Here is a 22458-nt window from a genome sequence, read left to right on the forward strand (position 1 = left end):
AGAAGGTGGTTAGTGTCACGCTCCAAAGATGAAATAATCAAAATCTTAAAATTCATAATGACTACAATCCATAAACATAAACTGAATTCCTAGTACAAAATTTCCAAGCTTGCTTTGCTGATCCCCAAGCCTGGATTCCCTTTTCTTCGGTCCTAGCCTTATTTCTCTGTACATGAAAAAGAAAACCAAAAAGAATATGAGCTACACTAGCTCAGTAAGTAGACTTCCGCTTCCTTACCGGATCAAGCATAAGTTTTCTATGATAATGCATCATTTAGCAAATATCAATTATTGCGAAAATAAATATTTCATAGAGCATATAATAAAACAAGTTATAAGCTCATCATGCATGCATAAATCATGTATATTTTATAATTATGAATCGTAAATCATTTTTATCATGTATTCATGTCATGTTTCAAAATATTGCTCACAGATATTCGTGCTAAGGTCACTATTATACCCGTGACAGGACCATGTTTCTTAATCAACAGAGTTCTTAATTCATGTGCCAACTTTATACCCGCTGGCAGGGCCATGTTTCTTGTGGATGCTAGCTCCGGATGTCGACATTCCCGTAGGGATTCATTCATAGCCATCTGAGAGCCTTTGAAATCATTATATCTTTTTCTTAAAGCATACATATACATAGATGAAAAAATAATGAAATTCATACTTCATAATCATGCTATTTTCATAAGACATATTCATGAAATCAATGATCGTAATAAAACATGCTTTTTCATATCACATATGCCGATCCTTATTTTATGAAAATTTATGATTTCATCAATATCAATTCTTTGCATAAAAATATGATCATTTAAAAAAAATAAATAAGGAGCATAAGATCTACTTACCTCGATCGTCCAGGACCTTTTAATCTTCCTTAAAAGAATCAGACAGTCCTATTTAAAATATTAAATCATCAATAAATTTTATTTCATATATTTAATAAAATTTACAATATAAAAAAATGATCGATTTGATGATCAGTCCACTAAATCTCTTCCTTCGGCTCTAAACCGATCTAAGGTCATAGGTCCCTAGGTCCCTAGGAGTGGAGAAAATAGCCTAATAAGGGATTCATAGAATTTTTTGGAGAGAGAAAATTTTTTTTTAAGAGAGAGAAAGTAGAGAGAGAATGAATCCAATTCTAGAGAGAGAAAGACTTTAGAGAGGGATGAGAGAAACTTTCTCTCTTTTTTTTTTTTTTTATTCTTATTATTTTATAAATATATATTTTTCTTTTCTTTTCTTTTTCTTCTTTTCTTTTCCTTTTTATTATTATTATTATTTGATTATATATATATATATATATTTATTTATTTATTTATTTTTCTTCTTCTTCTTCTTCTTTTCTTTTTCTTTTTCTTTTCTTTTTCTTTTTTCTTTTCCTTTTCTTTTCTTTTTCTTTTTCCCCCTGTGGCCTTCTTTGGCCGGAACAGGGGACCTAAAGGTCCCCGTTCCTTAAACCGGCCGTTCACGGCCACGCCTTGCCCGGCGATGGCCGGCGGCAAGGGCGGTCTTCCCCCGAGTTCGGAGGGGCTCGTACCGGCAGTCGGTGGTGACCGTCGGTGCCGAAAAATTGAAGAAAAGAATCGGTCAGAACAGGGATTTTCTTTTTCCCACAAAATTCGGCGACACCCGTCGCCGGCCATCGTGCCCACAGGCATGGAGAAGAAGGGAGAGAAGAGAGGGAGAGGAGGGAGACCTTACCACAACCTCCGGTGACCCCCACCGACGTGAAATCGCGGTGAGCACAGGTCGAGGGGCCGCGGCTTCAAACGAAAAAATTGGAGAAAAACTCCGGCGACCGTCGGTGACTGTTGGATCTACACTTAGAGGAGAAGAGGGGGTTCTTATAGAGCTCATCCTAGGGTCTTTTAATGGCCCTAGGACTCCGATTTTTGATCGGAAACGGGGAAGAAAAAGACTCCGATCGGGAGTCTTCCTGCTCTATTTTTTTTTTTTTTTTTACTGGCTTAGTGGGCCGAATTTTTACTGGGCTTAGTGGGCTGGGTTATCACAGTTAGAACTGTTGAAAGATTATGATTTAACAATCCATTATCATCCAAGAAAAGCTAATGTCGTTGCTGATGCCCTTAGTAGAAAATCCCTGAAAAATTTGGCGGTTTTAATCACACATCAAAGCCAATTATTAGAAGATATAAGAAAACTAAAATTAGACATCCGAATATATGACTCAACAGTACGATTAGTCAACATGAGGGTTCAGCCAACACTCATTGAAAGAATTATAGTTGCCCAGAATGATGATCCACAACTAACGAAAATAAGAAATTAAGTGGAAGCTGGTGTTCAATCTGAATTCAAGATACATGATGATGGTTCATTGAGGTTCGAAAACAGAATTTGCATACCCAATGATTCAGTACTCAAGCATGAAATACTTCAGGAAGCACATCAGACCGGTTATACAGTTTATCCGGGAGGTACTAAGATGTATAGAGACTTAAAGAAAATGTACTGGTGGAATAATATGAAGAGAGAGATCGCTCAATTTGTGACTCAATGTTTGGTGTGTCAATAAGTTAAAGCTGAACATCAGAGATCTGTAGGACTACTTCAACCTCTTGATATTCCAGTATGGAAGTGGGAACATATCACTATAGATTTTGTAACTGGACTACCGAAGACTCCAAGTAAAAATGATGCAGCCTGGGTGATTGTGGATCGATTGACAAAGTCTGCACACTTTCTACTAATTAGAGTTGGATTTACTTTGGAAAGACTAGCAAAATTATATATGAAAGAAATTGTAAGGCTACATGGAATTTCAGTGACCATCGTATCGGATCGAGACACCAGATTTGTATCACAGTTTTGGAAGAGCTTACACAAGGCATTAGGAACAAAATTGAACTTCAGTACAGCTTTTCATCCACAAACTGATGGTCAGTCAGAGAGAACTATTCAGATCTTAGAAGATATGTTGAGAACATGTATTTTGGATATGAAAAGTTCATGGGATGAGCATCTACCTTTGATTGAGTTCGCTTACAATAACAGTTATCAGGCTACCATTGGTATGGCACTTTATGAAGCATTATATGGTAGAAGATGTCGATCACCGATTCACTGGGATGATGTTGGTGAGCAGAGAATATTGGATCCCGAACTTGTTCAACAAGCAGTCGAGAAGATTCAATTAATTAAAGAACGACTTCGGGAAGCACAAAGCAGACAGAAAAGTTATGCAGATAACAGGAGACGAAAATTAGAATTTCAAATTGGTGACCATGTATTTCTCAAAGTATCTCCTTCAAAAGGAATTTCAAGATTTGGCATTCGTGGTAAATTGAATCCTAGATATGTGGGTCCGTTTGAGATTTTGGAAAGAATTGGTGAGGTGGCTTATAGACTTGCCTTACCACCTTCACTTGCAGGAGTTCATAATATTTTTCATGTTTCTATGTTAAAGAAATATTTACCAGACCCAAGTCACATCGTGGAACTTGAACCATTGCAAGCTAGAAAGGAGTTATCATATGAAGAATATCCTGTACGAATCGTGGACCGTAAAGAACAGATGCTGAGACGTCGCAACATTTCTTATGTCAAGGTACAGTGGAGTCGACATTCGGAAAGAGAAGCAACTTGGGAACTAGAGGATGAAATGAAGCAAAAATATCTCCAGCTCTTCGAGACCACAGGTATGAAAAATTTTGAGGACGAAATTTTTTTTAGGGGTGAAGAATGTTATAGCCCAAGCCCAACTATCAAGACCCAAGCCCAAGCCCAAAAAAAAAAAAAATAGAAACAGGAGAAATCGGGAAGAAGACTCCCGATAGGAGTCTTCTTCTCCGATGAGACCATGGTGATCGGGAGTCCTAGGACCCCCCAGAGTCCTAGGGCTCTCTATAAAATAGGTTCTCCCCTTCCTTAGAAGCCAACCACCGATCCTTTTCCCCTCTCTTCCTCCTTGATTTCCTCGATTGGAGCCGCGGATACTTGTTTTGTTCTCGCCGTGATTGCTCACTGGCAGGGTCACCGGAGGCCGAAGTAAGTTTTCCTCCTCTTCCTCTCTTCTTTCTCCTTCTTCCCGTGTCTCTGTGCACGACTACCGATGACGGGTGTCATCGATTTTTGTCGGAGAAGGGATCCCTGTTTGGTCTCTTCTTCCCTTTGGTTTTCCGGCACCGACGATCACAACCGACCGCCGGTCTTGCCTCTCCAAACTCGAGAGAGGTTGCCCCCCTCTGCCATTGGGTTCGCCGTGTCGGCCATGGCCTGAACGACCGATCAAGGGAGGGGACCTGCCGATCCCCTGTTTCGACCAGGAAGGAGCCCGAGAAAAGAAAAGAAAAGAAAAGAAAAAGAAAAGAAAAGAAAGAGAAGAAAAGAAAAGAAAAGAAAAGAAAAAGAAGAAAAAAAAAGAGAGAAAAGAAAATAAAAAAAAAAAGAGAGAGAAAAAGAAAGGGAGAGAGAAACTTTCTCTCTCTGTTCTCTCTCTTAGATTTTTAAGATTTATGAAATTAAAAAAATAATAATAATAATATAATAATAATAATTAAAAAAAATATAAGAAGAGTTTTCATGGATCAATCCGAAAATCCTAGATGCTGTCGTCAAGTTGATCCATGTGGGGACATTGGATTTTAACAAATTTTAATTTTTTTATTCGATGAAATTTTGATCAAAAAATATGATATTTGACGTATCAAGTTTGAAGAAGGATTTTCAAAATTTTTAGAATTCCTAGTTTGGATTTTCTTTTGAGGTAAGTAGTGTTTATTTTTATTGAATTTATCTGCTAAATTATAAATTCTGAATTAAATAAATTCATGGCATGCTTGTGATTTAAAATATTTATTGAAAATAATTGTTGAAATTATTTATGATTGAAGTTATTTGTTGAAATTATTTATGATTGAAGTTATTGTTGAAAAATTATTATGATAACGTATGATCATAAAGAATGATATGATTGATTTGATTCGAATATTATTTATTTAAATTATTTTTAAAAATAATATATGAATTGGAAGATGATATGAATTTGGCAACCTGACTATGTAAAGGACCCCACCAATGAGGACATATACGTTGGCAATTGATTGTCCTGAAGGTTTATGTCGCCAGCGAGACCAGCGATATATCGCCGGAGAGACCAGTGACAAACCGCCAGCGAGACCAGCGGTTCCAAAGGACTTGGCTGCCAGATGATTCGCAGCCTACTGCAAGCAGATACGCGGTATTATGACCCTGCCACAGGGAAAATGTGGTCATAGTCATGGTTGGTAAGAAGAACTTACAAAATCGATGAATTTAAGATGATAAGCATAATTTAAAATTATGATGAATTGAAATTTTATATATGATTGATAGTATGATTATGATTTCATGAATTTACATATTGATTTTGTTATTATCAGTAAACCGACATATACAGTATTATTGTCTGATTTATTCAATTAAAGGTATATACTGCTTACTGGTCTATTTAGCTCATGATGAGTTTTATATTTTTCTTTACAGATCCAGAAAATTAGCATGATGCGGGATTTCGGTTGGGAGAACGATTAGAGATGGAGTTAGCTCATTTGATTTAGGATTTTCTCAGAATTGATTCAAGACTTTTATTTTAAGTATTGACTTTGTCAGACAATTATTTTTCTTTTGGACACTGAGTTTTGATTTGTTATTTGAACTAAGGTTTGATTATTAAAAATTAAAAAATTATTTAATTTTATGTGTAAAATATCATGATGAAATGCCTTGCATGTTTATGGAAAAAATTTTCTGTGAGTATGCGGCGATTGTCATAACATTCGATTCACAATCTCGAATCAGGAGTGTGACAGGTTTGAGGCTAGTAAGACTTCAACCTTGATCGAACTTTGTCTCTCAGTCGGAGAAGGAAGAAACTCCTTCGGGAGTTCTAATCTTTGAAGTGTGTGTGGTTGTTTTGATTGTGTTGTGGTATTACACAAAGCAAGAACGCTAAACACCCTTAATCGAGGCCTTGGCTGCCTCCGAGTCCAGCAGGGTCCGGTAGGTCCTCCTTACATCCCTTTTCCTTCTTCTCGCCGGCAGCAGTTTGGAGGTAGCTTCCCGAAACCGCCCCGACGGCCTTCGGTCTACTTTTAGGACCTTCTAGCTCTTGGCAAAGTTGGCTCAGTCGCATCATCCCCAACCCTTCTGAGGCGTCGAGCTCAACAACCTCACTGAAACTTTGATGAGTCGCCCAAGGGACCGGTTGGATGATCATCGCAAGCTCGAGGCCATCACCTTCATTACCCCATCCTCCAAATCTCCGACAGCCACAACCTGGCTACAGCATCGCTGCAAATCCTCCCGCTAAGCAGCAGACGGAATGCTGGAATGCAGAGGGGCAGACTCCTCCAAAACCAAGCTTGATCGATGAAACGGGCTAAAGCCACCTCAACTTGGGTCCCGCACTCCTGGATCAAAGGAGTGTCACCAAGGGGCTGAGGGCGTACGTGACAGCCCGGGTACACCACAGCAACAGAAGAAACGCCACAAGGGCTAGAAGCCACCATCCATCCACGATGGCATTATATATCTATATTAATTTGGATGTTCTGATAAGAATTCTCTCAGATAACTTATGGGCTAAATATGCAATACATACGATCCATTTGAGTTTGCCACTAGTTCTTACTGGGAGTTGCTTTGTTGGTCATACCTGTCTGTCTAGCGCCAGGAGATTTAAAGTTGGAGTCTTGAATGGTTTATCTAAAAAATTGGATCTAGGTCAAAACGATTGAATCCCTTCCCCCCTCTCTCAATCTAAGAAGGGTGTTAAACCAACTATACTCAACATCGGATTGTGAAAAACCACTCCCAAATCATGTCAAACTTGTATAGAGTTGCAGTATTCTGCACCTCTTACATTGAACTCCTTTTACGCATGCTCTGTGGGAGTGGAATTGCTATAGAAATATTCCGACTCGTTGCAAAACTAAGACCAAAACTTGCCTCTTATGCTGAAACTACTTGGGTGCGAATTGTGCAAATTATATTGCTTTTTGAGAGGAAAACCTCCTTGATAGAGAGAAGTGCCAACCATTGGGCTGTTGCCTTGACCACATTGATACATTATTGTTTCTTACATCTGTCTAATCGCAAAACGAGGGTAGACATGATGAAAGTAATCTAATGACACCAAAAGAATTACGAATGCTAACAAATCAATCTTGAGCGGAAGCTTGTTTCAGCCCAGCCTGGTCTTTGAGCTGGGTTTGGACTATAAGCTAGTGAACTTTCTTGTTCGTGATAGACCATCAATAGTGGTTTCCAGGGTACGGCAGTGTTTGGAGGCACGGCTTCCCCTTGCTTACACGTCTCTTCAACTTGTATACTTGGACTCGGGCCAATTCTGAATGAACATAGGCCAAATGTCAGCCAACCCAGCTCGGCCAGCTTCACAGCCCCAATCAAATATTCCAATATAACTAACGCAGCGGACTCTCGCTACGATCTTCTCGCTCTGTACTGGAAAGGAAATCCACTTCAGCGTCACCGCCGCGGATATAGAGGAAATGGGTTACGGCGCCGCGAGAGAGAGCAGCGAGGGAAATTAAAATCTAAGATATAGAGGAAATGGGTCACGGCGCCGCAAAATATGAGACCTAGAGGAAACGGGTTACGGCGCCGGAAAATACGAGACATAGAGGAAACGGGTTACGGCGCCGCGAGAGAGAGCAACGAGGGAAATTGAAATGTGAGATATAGAGGAAATCGATAACGGCGCCGTAAAATATGAGATACAGAGAAAACGGGTTACGGCGCCGCGAGAGAGAGAAACGAGGGAAATTAAAATACGAGAAGAGAGAAAACGGAGTGCAGTAGACGGAAATCTAAGGAGAAGGTATGTCAGAGCTCTACATGTCACACACTCCATGTCTGTAATGGAGAATACAATGTGGATAGATGATCCCAGCACCATTCCATGAACTGCGAAAAGCAAGAAGAATACAGAGACGCATGCTTCCAGGAGCCTAATCATGATGATGCTCTTTTGATATCCATTTAAGCATGGAGAAGGTGAGAACCAGTGGCTAACCACTGGGGACCCACCGATGTGCGCAATACTGCGCAGAGACTGATTTATCATTCATAAATAAATAAATAAAATTTCTTAGAGAAATCTTTTTAAAAAAGAAAACAGTTCTGGATGGTTCGTCCTCTTTTAAGGAGGAAAAAAAAATCTAAATAAGCGCCCTAGCTTACAACAAAAATACTTGAATTAAAAAAAAAAAAAAATCGGGCAGATACGTACATTCCCTTGCATATACTGCGCACAACCCGCATTTTTGTTTTTCCTCGTAATGATGGAATGCCGATTGCGTCACATGCAAGCGTTTGGTGCAATTTTCAGGCATTAATGCGCTACAAGGAGGATTGGTTAAGTCTCTACTCTCCATACCATCATCAAATCAGCTCATGGACTCTTTTTCTGCGATATCAGCTTGATAACTTGTCCGGGAAAGCTCAACTTGCCATAAAAACAGCGGTAGGCTTGACTGAAACCTAACCCAACCACAACCAATGGATGCCACATATTGCTTCCCTGTCTAATCTGTTACAAACTTTGCAATTCTGGACTTCATTTTTTTCAGAGAAAGGGAAGAAACTACCTATGCTCCAATCACCCAGGATCAATTATTTAGAGATGAACCCCCCGGGAGCACCTCTATCTAATTGCTCAAATAGACTCATGACAACAAACTAGGTGGAGGTCGCAACAGGCGCAAACAAGCTTGTCATTTTGGTCAAGATGCCTGATCCACAAATTTGCATTACCCAACTGCAGTCTAAAGCAAGTTGGGCGAAGTTTTATTTGTCACACAAAATTGCTAAAAAGAAAAAGAAGAAAAGAAAGCAAAGAAAAGACTTAACAAATATTTCAAGCATAGAATACGGAAGTCCATACTTCGACTTATGCGGTGGATGAAGCCAAGCTGTCGACAAAAACACAGCAAATTTGGGCTGTTGTTGCGTATTTGGGGGCGGCTGGAGCCCCGAGGTTAGTGGCTGCGATTTGTTTCAAATGTAAGGCAACCAAATAAGCAACCTCACTGGTTTTCTGTCTACCAATGCCACCATACGATAGAAGGCACACACTTCGATTGAACCAAGTAAGAATTATATTAAGGATATTTCTGATACATCTCATGAAATTCCAAAAACGTCAAACAGCTGCCGGTGTAAAACATGATAGGAATATTACCTGACGTTACATGTATCATCTGAAACATGGCTGGATCTACAGAACGTTGTCCAGACGATCCTGCAGGTCCTGTATTGGCACCAAGCCAATACGCTGCATTTCTTCCGCCGAATATTCCGATTTTAGCAGCTTCTGTAACTGTAAGTGAGCTTCAACTATATTTGTCCTACAATATACAAAAAAAGTACCAAAAGTTACAGATCTGTGTGATCGCTGAATTCAGCTTAACACTCCAGAAGCCAGGTCTATAAGAAAATCCAAAGGCAAAAAATTTAGATGGCTCCAGAAATAACAGCAGCATTAATGATCAGCAACGTGTGTGTGTGTGTGTCAGAGAGAGAGAGAGAGAGAGGGGAACAAGTATAACCAAGTAATGCAATTGTCTATCAGTTCCAATACCTAAACCTTACCTTCACATTATAAGAACAGACAAAATTTTGGGGTTTAGAGTTCATCACAAACAAGATTCAATAGCCGAAGTAATTCATGTTTTCCACTTTATTTGTTTTTGACCCAATTAAGTTGTTAAAAGAATATAGCACACATGCTGATCATAATATAAGTTTCAAAAGCAATATATTAATTTAGCATCTCACTTGATGGGTTTAAACAAGATCATCCGTGTCGATGGGTTTCGCAGATAAAGCTTCATCTTTGTAATAACATTTGGCAATTCTTGCTCGATAGCAGTTCCAACCTGTCAGATGACACTTCTTGTGGTCAGCACATGACAAAGCCATCAGATTGGCAGCATACATGGCATACCTTTTGAACTAGCTCAGCCACTTTATCTGGAGCAGCAAATGCTTGATTCTTGAGGGGTTTTGCTAGAACAGAATCTGATTTCTGGTCTTGATTGCCCAAGGACAATGCAACTTTCACAGCAGTAACCTAGTAAACAAATATTATCTCATTCATAAACAAGTCGATTTTCAATTACAATTATCGGATCCACTTTTTTGTGATTTGGTGACCTAATATTCATGAAATCAGAAACAATTGATAGATTTAAAATGATTCTTCCACTACAAAGAACCATCTTTTAATGCCAAAGCAAGGGCTGAGGGATGAGCAACTTGTAAAAAAAACAGGTGATATCAGGAGTTTGTCAACATTAGCAGCCAGAACAAAGATGAAGTACGTATACATGCATGCACATAATATACATACATACATACACAGATAAATAAATAAATAAATAAATATATATATATATATATATATATATATATATATATATATATATATATAAAGATGAAATACCTATACATACATATATACATGCATGTGTGTATGATCTTCAAAGGTGGGCTCAAAATGAACACAATCATGTGTATACACATATGCACATACATATAAAGTGATAGATAGAGAGATAGATAATGATAGAGAAAGACAGAGACAGAGAGAGTTAAATCATTTTGTCAATAATTTATTATAGTACCAACTGTATTCTCTCAAATTTCTGACAATTTACATTTTTCATCCAAAATGGGATAAGCAGACATAATTACAGATGAAAAGAAACTGCTGAGATTCATTGGTTATATAATTTTTTGAAGATAGATGTTTATTACTTTTTCAATTAACTTGCAATGCTGGAATTCAGTGTCAAGTTTTTATTACCTTAGTGACGAATGAAAGCATCGGATCAACAACTAGCTTAGTGACAGACATTATAAATTCTTCACATGTAGCTTTGAGGTTTTTCTCAAGTTCCTGCAAATAAGATAACACTAAGCCACATTGAGTTTCTCCAGCAGATTTTTTTTTAAGTAGGAAGAAAATGGCATGAGAACACTACTCGAGTGCCTGCAAATATGATAGATAACAATAAGCCACAAGAGAGTATCTACACTGATTTTTCTTTTTTTAAAAAAATGGCACAAGAACACTCCATTGTTTTTATAACCTGTGCCACCGAGCTCAGCCGGTTTAGCTGGACAAGAATTGAGTCAAAATTCCAATCTGATAAAGATAAACCAAGGTTTGGTGCTTGCTAATTTTACTAATTTGTAATTCCAACCATGCAAACACATGCACCTTCTGCCAACTCAATATGTTAACGATGCTAGTCAAATCACTGAAATCAATCACTCAATCAGCATCTGATTTTTCTGTTTAACTAGGCATTAGTTCTGCAGCTTGAACTTGTCGTTGCAGAATCAAGCCCCATTTACCAGAAGTATCAGATACTGACCGACTGATTCTAGTGAACTGGATGACCTAGTTAATGATATTTAAGAAAGTTAAGACCAACGATCTCCAAACCATGCCGAATCGAGCAGTTCAAGCATACCAAACCAGACCAGTTATATGTATATATATACACACATATACATGTATATATATAGATATATATGTGTATACGTATACATATTACTAAACCGATTAACTTACCTTCTTAGCATCTATTTGACTTTCGAGAACTCGAGGAGATAAAGTTCTAGCCAACGAAGTTGATCTTGACCAGTCAAATAGTGAGGCCTGACCTCTTAGAATCCTCCTCAAATGCTCCTGCAATAGAATCAAGATAAAATTAAGGCTTCCAGAAAAAACATGAGAAATATATGTTCTGTTCCAAATAGGAATATGTTTTTATATATTACCAATTATACTGTTTCAATATGATGCAAATTTTCAACCCATCATGATTAAGATTAGTTTACGGAATACAATTATGGTTGAACAACTAAAAAACTGCCCTTCAAAGAAGCAGTCACCAAGGGAACGATTTGGCCGCCCAAGTTTATCTATGGTCCACAACCTCTAAAAAAATGTTCAAATATCAGACCACACTCACATTGTTTTACAAAATAAAACATGACAATTTAGCACAAGATATTTTTTTCCAGCTGTCAGAACAATTTATTCTTTTCATTCTTGTGAAGGGGCTACATCTCATTTAGCTCTCTTAAATTCATTGTTACAACTTCTTCACCTAGTTGTTTCTCAAACTTTCCCTCCACCTTCACCCCAGCCTTTTACTATATGAGGTCCTACCCTCCTCATTTTTGCGCATAATTATGTCATCCTAAATGCGTTGTTCTGCATCACCTGGCAGTTCTTAAAACTTTACATCTTGCAACAACCTTAGAGGAAAACATTAATTATAAGAGAAATGATCCATATTTATAATAGATTCAATTCACATAAAATTAGGGATGTCAATGGGCAAGGTCAGAGTAACAACACATGCAAAATTTTGAGTATGTCCAACCCAATGACCAGTTCAAAACAATACGAAATGAAGCCTGTGGGTCAGCCCACTAACGTGCCTATATGAAATTGTACATTATCTGTAAATGATAAGAATGATATCTTTCGGAAGCCCGAAAAAATGGAAGCATAAATTTGGTAGGGTTGCATTTTAAGAAACTAGCCACCACTAAAACTAGAAACTTTAATATGACCTGTGCTATTAAAGGCGCGCCTCAGGCGCAAAAGGCACTAGGCACAAGGGCTGCCTCTGTCCCCCCTAGGCGAGGCGACAGCCCTCAGGCGTAGCCTAGGTGCCTCAGGCACACACCTCTGCATTATTCAGAGACGCAACGAGGCACAGAATTCTAACAATATTAATTTTTAGTTTCTAAGAAATAGAAAAGATCAATTATAGTACATAGAAAAGATCAATTATAGTAAATAGAAATTGGAAGGCATCATTGAAAGTCAAACGGACTTTAAAAACCTACATGAGGCTCTTGAAATCGTCTAAAAGAATCAGAAGACAGAAACTGAAGCGTCTCCATGAGACTCTATCTCATCTCATCGCCTAAGAAGCACCTTCATCTCATCTCATCGCCTAACACCATCCCAAGTACAGCTTGTGGATGAATCAAAGGAGGAGACAGATGATGAGTATGAGAAAGATATTGGAGAGGAACAAAAAAAAAATGATGAAGCTAGTTTGCTTGATGATGATGAGGAGAATTAGCCAATTAGGAATTTAGAAAGCACTTATTTGATTGTTTTTAGATTAGAAGTAGTTTTTACATGCTAGACTTCTTGTCTATAGCTAGATCTTTTTCTGTTTTTACTTTTTAAAAACAGGATGCTAGTTTTTACTTGCTGGAACTCTAGCCTATAACTAGTTCTTTGTTTTTCTATTTTTGGCGCCTAACTTCTCTCAAGCGCACGCCTGCGCTTTGCGCCTTGCGCCTAAGCTCCAGGGACCCTTAGTGCCTACGTGCGCCTAGGACCTTTAACAACACTGAATATGACCAAATAGCAATATGCTATTTCTCCTCTTTTAACAGATATTCCATTGCCTTGCACTGAGCTCTCAAACATAATCATGAGCTCCTATCCCCACCGCCTTCTGAGGAGTGGCCCCACAAATTCTTCACCAACCATTCTTACCATTAAGGATATCCCAAGTTTCACTGCAAGCATCTCCAATCCTTTCACAACTTCCATCTGCATAACATTAAGCCTTCTCTTTTCTCTGGACATTCAACAATAGTCTTAAAGTGCCCACTTAGATCTTTGAACCATGGGCCATAACATTACAATTGGTCATCACTCATTTCTGCAACTCCTTGCTAGTTTTCCGACACATCCATCCCAACATTCATATCTACATCATGTCCTTTTTTAGCTTGGGTCCCTTTATGACCTAACATTCTAAACCTATATAATTGTTGGTCTTATTACTTTTCAGCAGAGTTGTAATTATCCAATGGAGTCAGTAATGGAGACACGTATGGATGTATGGGTTGATCCTCAGAGAGAGAGAGAGGGAGCCATGTCTCTTTAGCAAAAGACAGGAAAGTTTGAAATTGTACTTCTAGTCAGATTAAGAGAATAACCATTCAGTACATAATGATCATAGAAGCAAGTTGTCCAAACATCTGAAGTTTCAGCTTGCACTAACCAGCAAATGAGAGAAATCCAGCTCCTTGTGGGTGACAGAGAATTCAATATCAAATGGAGCAATCTGGAAAGTGTAACAATTGCAAATTGCAATTATAACAGCCTCACTCACTGATCACTTACTGTTAAAATAAAATTTAAAACACAAAAGTTGAAAAGATATGATGCAGCCAACCTGTTCCCTCAAAATAAGAAGGTGCTTAATGAGGAAAAGCTGTCCATCCATCGGAGTAGATCTCTTTGCAATAGATTTGCTTGCATTCTGATAGCAATACATGTGATAAAATAAGCCACAGAACAGATCATATAAAATGCCACAGAAATCACAATTTTAACACTCATCTCCTACAGGCATTGTTCCATGCATATACATGAATAGTAACATATTCAACATTAAGAGGACCCCCTTGGAATTTTTTTTTTTTTGTGCAGACTTATTTCTATGTCATTAACTGAAATGATTTTGACCAAACAAACAGATTAATTATATTCTGGAAGCTTATCCACGGCAACCGTATGAAAGGTCACAACTGTCAAGCATTGGTATTCGTCAGAGAACCCTAACCACTCAATGAGAATTGCAATAAAAGAAAATTGGTTACATCAAAGGCTATAATTAGAAATATTATTTTAGCAGAGTGCATGATAAAGATAAACAGTAATAGTCTGTTATAAAATCAACATGTCTAGGAAGCCATAGCCTCATAATTGCTATGGTATACTAGTACTGGTATGATTAGTTAAGAAATACTGGATTTATTATTATTAACTAATTTTTGGAATTTCTTTGTAATTGATGCTAGGAAGTTACTTTTATCATTTAACATGTTGCCATGTGATGTAAATATACATATGGAAAGAGACGGAGAGGGGGAGGGGGGGAGGTGAGAAAGGGAGAAGGGTATGCTCTTGAATGGACAGGGTATCTATTCCTCTTGATTCCAAAATGAATAATGAAACATCCAAACCAAATATCCACACCATTGATCATGCTCTACACCACTAAGAATGCCACGAAATCAAAAATCACATATCGGCAGTCTCTAACCTATGCATCTAATGGGTGCAAAAATGAACAGTTTCCATTGTGCTAGCATGCTAAAATACATGATAGAGCAGTTAAATTGAGAATGCACTTTATTGATCATGATCCAGATATATTAAAACATGTATAAATTAAAAATCAATAGACTTTAATATGCAGATGATAGCAATATATACATATGATCAAGATGACAAAAATTTCAAAAACCATCAATTTAATTGAGCTTAACAATAAATAATAGTGCAGTTCTGAGTTGAGGAGTCTCTAGGAGACCCAAGCTTTACAGAAGGCATACTCTGAGCCTATTTAGAAGTAGACCTAATAAATTTGATGGCTTACCTTCAAATTTGATTGTTTTCCTTTCAGTAAAGAACATTATACAAGGAGTCCATGAAATAACACAGGAACACCAGAACAATTCTTTTCTAAATTGCAGCATACAAACTGATTATGACAATGTGCAGCAGGCTCCTCAATTTGTCTGTAACATTTTTTTCTGTTCTAATGGAGTCCAAAATACTTATTGGAGTTAAAAGAAGATCAGAATGAGCTCACAAACCTGTATGGATATTGAGCAAAATTCTACTGCTTCCTGAAAAGGGTTGCAAAAGGTCAGATTATAGGAAAAATGCTTAAAGCCTGGATCTGCGCCTATGAGACTTGCAAAACCAGATTTGCATACCTGAGCTAGACCAGTGAAAACTGCAGGTTCTAAGCAATGGTATAGCTTTGACAGGCATGATACTGTTTTTTCCAATGGTTGATACCAGGTTCTGAATATGTCTGAGTTATCATCAACCTGTAGACCGATAAGAGAACTAGGCAAATTTTATACCATATCTGAAATAGGATTCTCTTCCTTTCTCTATTGTATTCAATAACAAATATGGAGAAAATAGAAAACCACGAAAAGCACAGAAAATAGTTCTACTTGAACCAAAAGTTCTACAATCAGTACCAGGAAGTGAATGAATTTACACATGAACATCAATGCCCACAAATTAAAAAAGAGAAACAAATGGACTGCAAAGTGGACATTTTATATATGCCAAGATAGCAAATATACTAATTAAAAATGTAAAATTAAGCAGCAAGAAAAGGGAGGGAGGGGGGTATAGCTTTATATTTAAGATGAATAAATTAGAGGCTTCTGGACAAAGTTACTGACGGTGGTGTCTGAAGTTGTCTCAGTAGATCTCTCCAGTTTAGCTGGGTAATCTAGATCAGCATCAGAAGGACGGTAATTAGCTATCTGCCAAAACGAACATCAAATTACAGCTTATTAATTAAACAGGGCAAGAAACAAACTATCCAATCAAAGAAACAATGGATTCTGAGAAGATCACCTCTTCACGTATGTGTGTCCGAGCACAGAATGTCAATCTCTCATGAATGTCCGCTAGAATTCTTTGTAGCGTGGGACGCAATCCTGCAAGTGACTCACCACGTCTGCTAAGCTGTTCTCCGAGCACTTCAATTTTTAGGATGTCAACAAGTTCACAGAGAGAATCAAGATTTGCTTCATGTATAAGTTTGGGGCGTAGCGTGTCATACAAATATGTGCACCTGCAGATTAGGCAGCACCAATTAGCTATATAGTAATCATATTATAAAACTGCAGTCAAAGTTCACAAAAATCTTATCAACGAGAACTCTTGTCAATATACAATGAGATCAAACAAAACATGAGAAACATCTGGAAGCTTGAGGGCAGGAAAGAGATGATATAAAAAGAAGGAAAGGTGTACAAACTTGCAAAGAAAATAAAATAAATTATTTGACAATAAGAGAAGATGTTTTCCCAAAAAAATAGTCACTGATTTGTTAGACAAGGCATTTTAAAACTATTGATGTTGCTTTCTCACTTTCGCCCATTATTTCAATCGTCTATTCTTTACATGTAAAACCAGTATGCCACAAAAGCATCATAGTATCGATCTGTTCATACAAGATAAATTTCAACCTACAGTTACTTGATCAGTTCAAGTTAAGATATTTCCTACTGTTTTATATACTTCTGTTTTATATTTTTATATACTTCTGTTTTATGAGTATTGGAAAGATTACTACATCTGCTTTAATTCAGGATGAATTTTCTAAATTCTCAAAGCTGACTCTCTGCCTTCATGTAAAGACCATTCTTGCCATGTGAATTCATGTCAAGCTACAAAGCAAATTTCCACAAGAGCATGCATGATAACTTACATGGGGTCTATTAGAGGAGCCAAATTTGAGGCATCTCCTGAAGTTGACGGAAAGAAATGATCAAAGAGTTGGTGCTCAAGCTGACAAACCTGGTAGATATTGCAAATCATACTTAAGAATAAGAAATATATGAGTTGTTGCAACAAAAGAAAATACTAAGCTCAAGAGACATAATTTCTAGTAGAAGGCAAATGAGCAAGAGATGCTAGGTGGAGAAAGAAGTTAAAAAAAAAATCTACATCTGAAGCAAAGCACATGCGTGATCCGGAGAAAAAACCACAGCCTATGGTCCAGTTGCAGCTCAAATCTTCGTTACAATGTGAAAGTCAGGTTTAACATCATATTTTCAGCCAAATAGCATGTATCACACACGAAGGCATTATAGGTGTGATGGACTTGACACAGACACATGTTTCGCATGGCAGAATGGTACTATTTCAACAATATACTCCATTACTAGCCACTGCTTTCCTGCATCCCCCTCAGGTCCACCTCTCCATATCCATTTGACTAAAATGCATTTAATACTAGAACAAAATGTTAATAGAATTATAGAAAAGGGGGGAAAGATAAGAAAATGGGAAAGATACTCCTTCCCCACCACCTCAAATACACCCCCCCCCCCCCCAAAACCCAAAAAAAAAAAAAGAAACAAAAATAAGCAAGAATTATCCCCCAGCCCTTCCCCTATAGAAAATTTCCTAACCCCATGACTACCAACAAGCCTCAAAACCCAACTGACCTAAATCTTCCCCCTTTTCTCTCAGGGGCAAAGATGGAGCCATCACAATGCATTGTCCGCTCCTATTAAACCTAGAAATCTCCTTTGCAATTCATCTCACATCCTCCTCCCTTACTGAATCTGTAATCAAGCTGTGTGATTGACTGAACAGCCTTCACAGTCAACCATCCAGCTTTTGCAAATTAGCACTGAGCTTTCACACTTTGTGAATTGGCATTTGCAGCAGCCCTTCCAAGTTCTAACCTCCACCCACAATGGGCTTCCTATTCAGATTTGAATCTTGGTCCCACAAAAGCTGATCTGTTGCCATATATACTCACTGCCAATTTCAACTTCCATACATAATGAAGATAATTATAGCACAGGTTTTATCATTCTGTGCATAAGCTTCAAGATATTAACAAATAGAAAAGCAAACTTGTGATAATAGCTTTCCTAAATATCCAGATATCAGTTTATTGAAATACAAAATTCAATAAAGTGAAAAAACTTCCAAATATCACAACAGTATGCATTATTTTACATACCACAATTATTTCCACATCACTGGAAAAGAAAAAAGAGTCAGCTTGGACATAACAAGATGGCACATTGAAATGGTATAATTATGTTATCCATACATTACATCTTTTTGTTTTTGGAGATCCATAAGTTATAGCTTTATTTCATAAAGTATAGATTCAACTCATCTTACACCATATATTTAGACAACTCAAAGTTTGTAAAGGTTCAAATAACTATGAATATATTGCCATGAAGTTGTATTAACACATAATTACATGTAAACAAATAATAAAATCAAATTAAACTGTTATTCATGTACCTTTGCAGGTTATTGTAAGATAATGTGGGTATACAACTATATTGATGCAGTGCTGTACAGAAGGCCTCTCACTTTATATAAAAAATAAGAAATTTCAGTTTGTCACCTACCATTTAATTTTCTAATTGAAGTATTGGTCAGCAGCGATACAGAACAAGACAGTCCGAAGAAACAAACAGGCTACAGATTTTCATTATTTACCATTACTTGGAAGTATTACACTTAACTAAAATTTTGGTTTACCTGCATTAAGTATGCACATCCAGACCTAGTTAATGATGGCAAGGCCTCTTTCCTTGCAAACTCAGATATCCGCTGCTGCAATATACTTTTCACCTAAATAGCATATATATCCAGTTATCAAGAAATAAAGAATACTATTAAAATGATTTAAAAAAAATAAAGATAAGCCAGCAACTTACTAATGATAGTCTCTGCTCACAATACAATCTATGGCATTCTGTAACAATCTGGGCATATTCTTTTCTAGTAGATCTACTTTCAAGTTCCCCTAGCAGAGGTTTTAGCTGCAAAAAATTAAAACACTGTTGTTACAACTCTCTCCTATGGAAGCATCTTGGTGAAAAGGTATGATTACATGGCTATTATGTTTTCTATTTTATTCTCATCTTTAGTTGTTATCAACCGATGTAGCTCCCACACCAAAGCTTTGTTTGATTTCACTGTGATAAGTTGTACCCTTTAACACCCTACAATATCACGAAAGCTATGTAACAAAGAATATATACCTCGCTAGCTGCTGCCTTAAAGCGAACATAAATAACGGATGCCTCAACACCCTCCGAAACAGTTGTTTTGTTTGAACCACTACCTCGAATGGCAGTTTGCACCTGCAAAGGAAACAATAAAATGAATTCTGTATACTCTATATTTGTGTTAAATTGATATTTCCTGATGTACAAGAAAATTACCTGAGAAGAAGCACCTTTAAGAACCGAAAGCACATGGGATCGAATCATGCCTAATGCCCGAGACTGTATAAAAGAACATTATGAGCACACCATTTTAAGCTTGAGTACTTCCACAAAGGAAATTGTTATACTGTTTTAAGAAGAAGCTCATATGCTATGACCAAGCTTATAATTTTTTTAAATCTATAATCTAGTACCTGGAGTTGTCGAAACTTGACTAAGTAAACACCAGATTCTGCATACTGTGGATTGCTTTCAATATACCTAGGCTTGTCATGATGAAAGGTATCAAATCAAACTTCATAGTTACTACACAGTAAAAAGAAATAAATTCTTTTCACAAAACAATTAAAAGCAGAAGAGATCATAAGTGACAAGAATTACTCTTTTACTTACGAAATGCAGTCATCAAGACGTTTCAACAAAGGAAGAAACTGTTCGCTCCCAATATTCATGTTTGGAGAATAGAAACTGGTGGAAACCTGTTAAAAAGGCATAACTGAATTAAAATTTGCCATAGAAATAAACAAAAATTCTTTGCTTGTGTTATAGATAATTTATGCAAATTTAGACATACAAAATCCAAAGCCAAATTTAGACATAACTGAAGCCAATAGCTCATTTTCTCTCCTTGAAAAAAAAGGCCAGAGGCACACATATTATAGGGTAACTATCATCTGTTAACAATTGCTAATAATGCATCTACCAATAAACTGAAGTGCACAAACATGAACTCATCTGAGAAAATAGAAAACAGAAATAAACGAACTTGGTGGCAGCCCAAATTTCATTCAAAGCATACTCATCCAAGAGAAAATTGAATGGAGAGATCTCATCTGGTACCTCCCTCAATGCCAGAAAAAATGAGTAAACCGCAAGTGTTGGCTACTGAAACAATTAAATAGGCCCTCATTTGCATTTGATTACAGGCACAGAAGTGTCAGAATTGTCCAGGTATGGCATAATTATATCCAAAATGAGCAAAAGCTTGGATTATATATTTATCCAAAACCAAATGGCTATATGAAACTATATATGACTAAAGCTTTGCCAGAAATCTGGAAACACCAAGTCTTAGAATGGAATGGTTTGCCTTGTATAGTTAAGGACATTTAGGTTGAAGACTCAGTTTCTAGAAATGACTCTATTGCACAAAGCAATCTCATTTTATTTTATCATAGGAGGTCACTCCATACCATTCTTAAATTTTCAGTAAATATCATGCTTCTTGGGAGGGTATCATTATGATTAAGTGAAGTGGTTTTAGTAATAACAAAATGGTGGAATATATCTATGAATAAATACTTAAAAAGGAGAATCTTCCTTCCATCTCCTATAAAGGAAGGTTATTATTGATATCAAGGATTGAAAGATCACGTGTCAGTGTCATGCCGCCTGGCACTGACATGGTCCATACCATGTTGTGCTAGTGCTTGGAGCACACTAGAACAATAGATGCCAAGTAGAAAGATGCAACCAATACCACACCAATGTCACATGCCAACAGGGAATGTCGTACCACCCTAAACAGCCCGGTGTGGGGCATACCAAATTCTACTGAAGGCGGACCAGCACAATTCCCCCCTCAGTCTGCAAAATCCGATGAGGGAACGGGAGGGAGGGAGAAGGAGAGGCCAAGAGAGGGCTTGAAAGCCCTCATTTCATCCTCCATCCGCCAACTGCATGTCCTAATTTTTTTTCCTGAATTCACAGCTTAAGATAGCAAATGGTTTGCCTAGTGAAGTCGGCAAATCGTTTGTCGACTTCAAATGTGAATTCAGAAAAAAAAGGGCATGATCCATGTTTCATTCGAAATAAGGGCAACCCACTGCAGACAGCAGATAGAGGATGAAATGGGGCTTTCGATTTCTCTCTCGGCTTCCCCCCCTCCCCCTCTTTTCCTCTCTCTCCCCGTTCTCTCCCTACCTCTCCAGCTCTCCCTTTGTCAATACGGATCGAGATGGCACAGTATGGTACCATACCATACCATACAGCCAAGCAATTGGGACAAGTCCCGATACTGGTATAGCCAACTTTGCATGCAGAAGGGGGATTGGCACCAACTCAGCCATGTCAACCACCACTCTATCAGTATGTTTGAGTTCATGTACTCTACCCATCCATATCTAATGCATTCAAAACCAACCTTGTTTGAGTTCATGTACGTTAGCCATCCACTTGCAGATAGGTACTTTTTATTTTTACCAATGCTTCCATTTTTCAGAAACATAATAGGAAAATTATTTTTGATGCTGAATGAGTGGATTCTATTCATCAAACATGCATATATGGTGTGCTTATGCTAATAAGTTTGGAAGCGCACTATAACCAGAGTTACAACATAAAAACAAATTGCTTTTTAAAATACTAGGGCATCAAAGTAAGCCCAAATAAATTATACAGCTGATCCATGACCAAAGCTCCACAGCCAGAAAACTGCAATCTGAGGTCTCAATCAAGCCAAATTGCTCAACAAAGGCTCGACAAGGGCAGAACCATCACTATCAGCTTTATTCACAGAATGGCTTGAACACTCATATCCGGAGTTCAACTAGAGCATTTTACAATTTGAAAAGAGGTTCATATCAGCAACTTCTGGACACATTAAATGAGGTTCAG

At 37.6% G+C, this 22458-nt stretch overlaps 1 protein-coding gene across 6 annotated transcripts in view; it reads right to left on the minus strand.

Moving 5' to 3' along the window:
• Window positions 1–22458, minus strand: part of LOC105058187 (conserved oligomeric Golgi complex subunit 3) — a 48833-nt gene that overhangs the window by 16206 nt on the left and 10169 nt on the right. For 3 of the 6 annotated variants that reach the window (XM_073249173.1, XM_010941035.4, XM_073249174.1), the window contains exons 8-25: window positions 20236–20321; window positions 20037–20103; window positions 19840–19902; window positions 19657–19758; window positions 19330–19434; window positions 19151–19243; window positions 17343–17431; window positions 16484–16703; window positions 16306–16389; window positions 15820–15936; window positions 15697–15729; window positions 14268–14354; window positions 14094–14156; window positions 11621–11737; window positions 10847–10939; window positions 9986–10111; window positions 9817–9917; window positions 9221–9386 (exon numbers count right to left, since the gene is read on the minus strand). In XM_073249173.1, coding sequence (XP_073105274.1) covers window positions 9257–9386; window positions 9817–9917; window positions 9986–10111; window positions 10847–10939; window positions 11621–11737; window positions 14094–14156; window positions 14268–14354; window positions 15697–15729; window positions 15820–15936; window positions 16306–16389; window positions 16484–16703; window positions 17343–17431; window positions 19151–19243; window positions 19330–19434; window positions 19657–19758; window positions 19840–19902; window positions 20037–20103; window positions 20236–20321 — 1776 coding nt within the window. In that variant the 3' untranslated portion in view covers window positions 9221–9256. The other 3 variants (XM_010941034.4, XM_010941036.4, XM_010941033.4) reach the window with 3 other exon arrangements.

This window comes from Elaeis guineensis, chromosome 15 (assembly GCF_000442705.2).
Source record: "Elaeis guineensis isolate ETL-2024a chromosome 15, EG11, whole genome shotgun sequence".
In the NCBI taxonomy this organism is placed as follows: Eukaryota; Viridiplantae; Streptophyta; class Magnoliopsida; order Arecales; family Arecaceae; genus Elaeis; species Elaeis guineensis.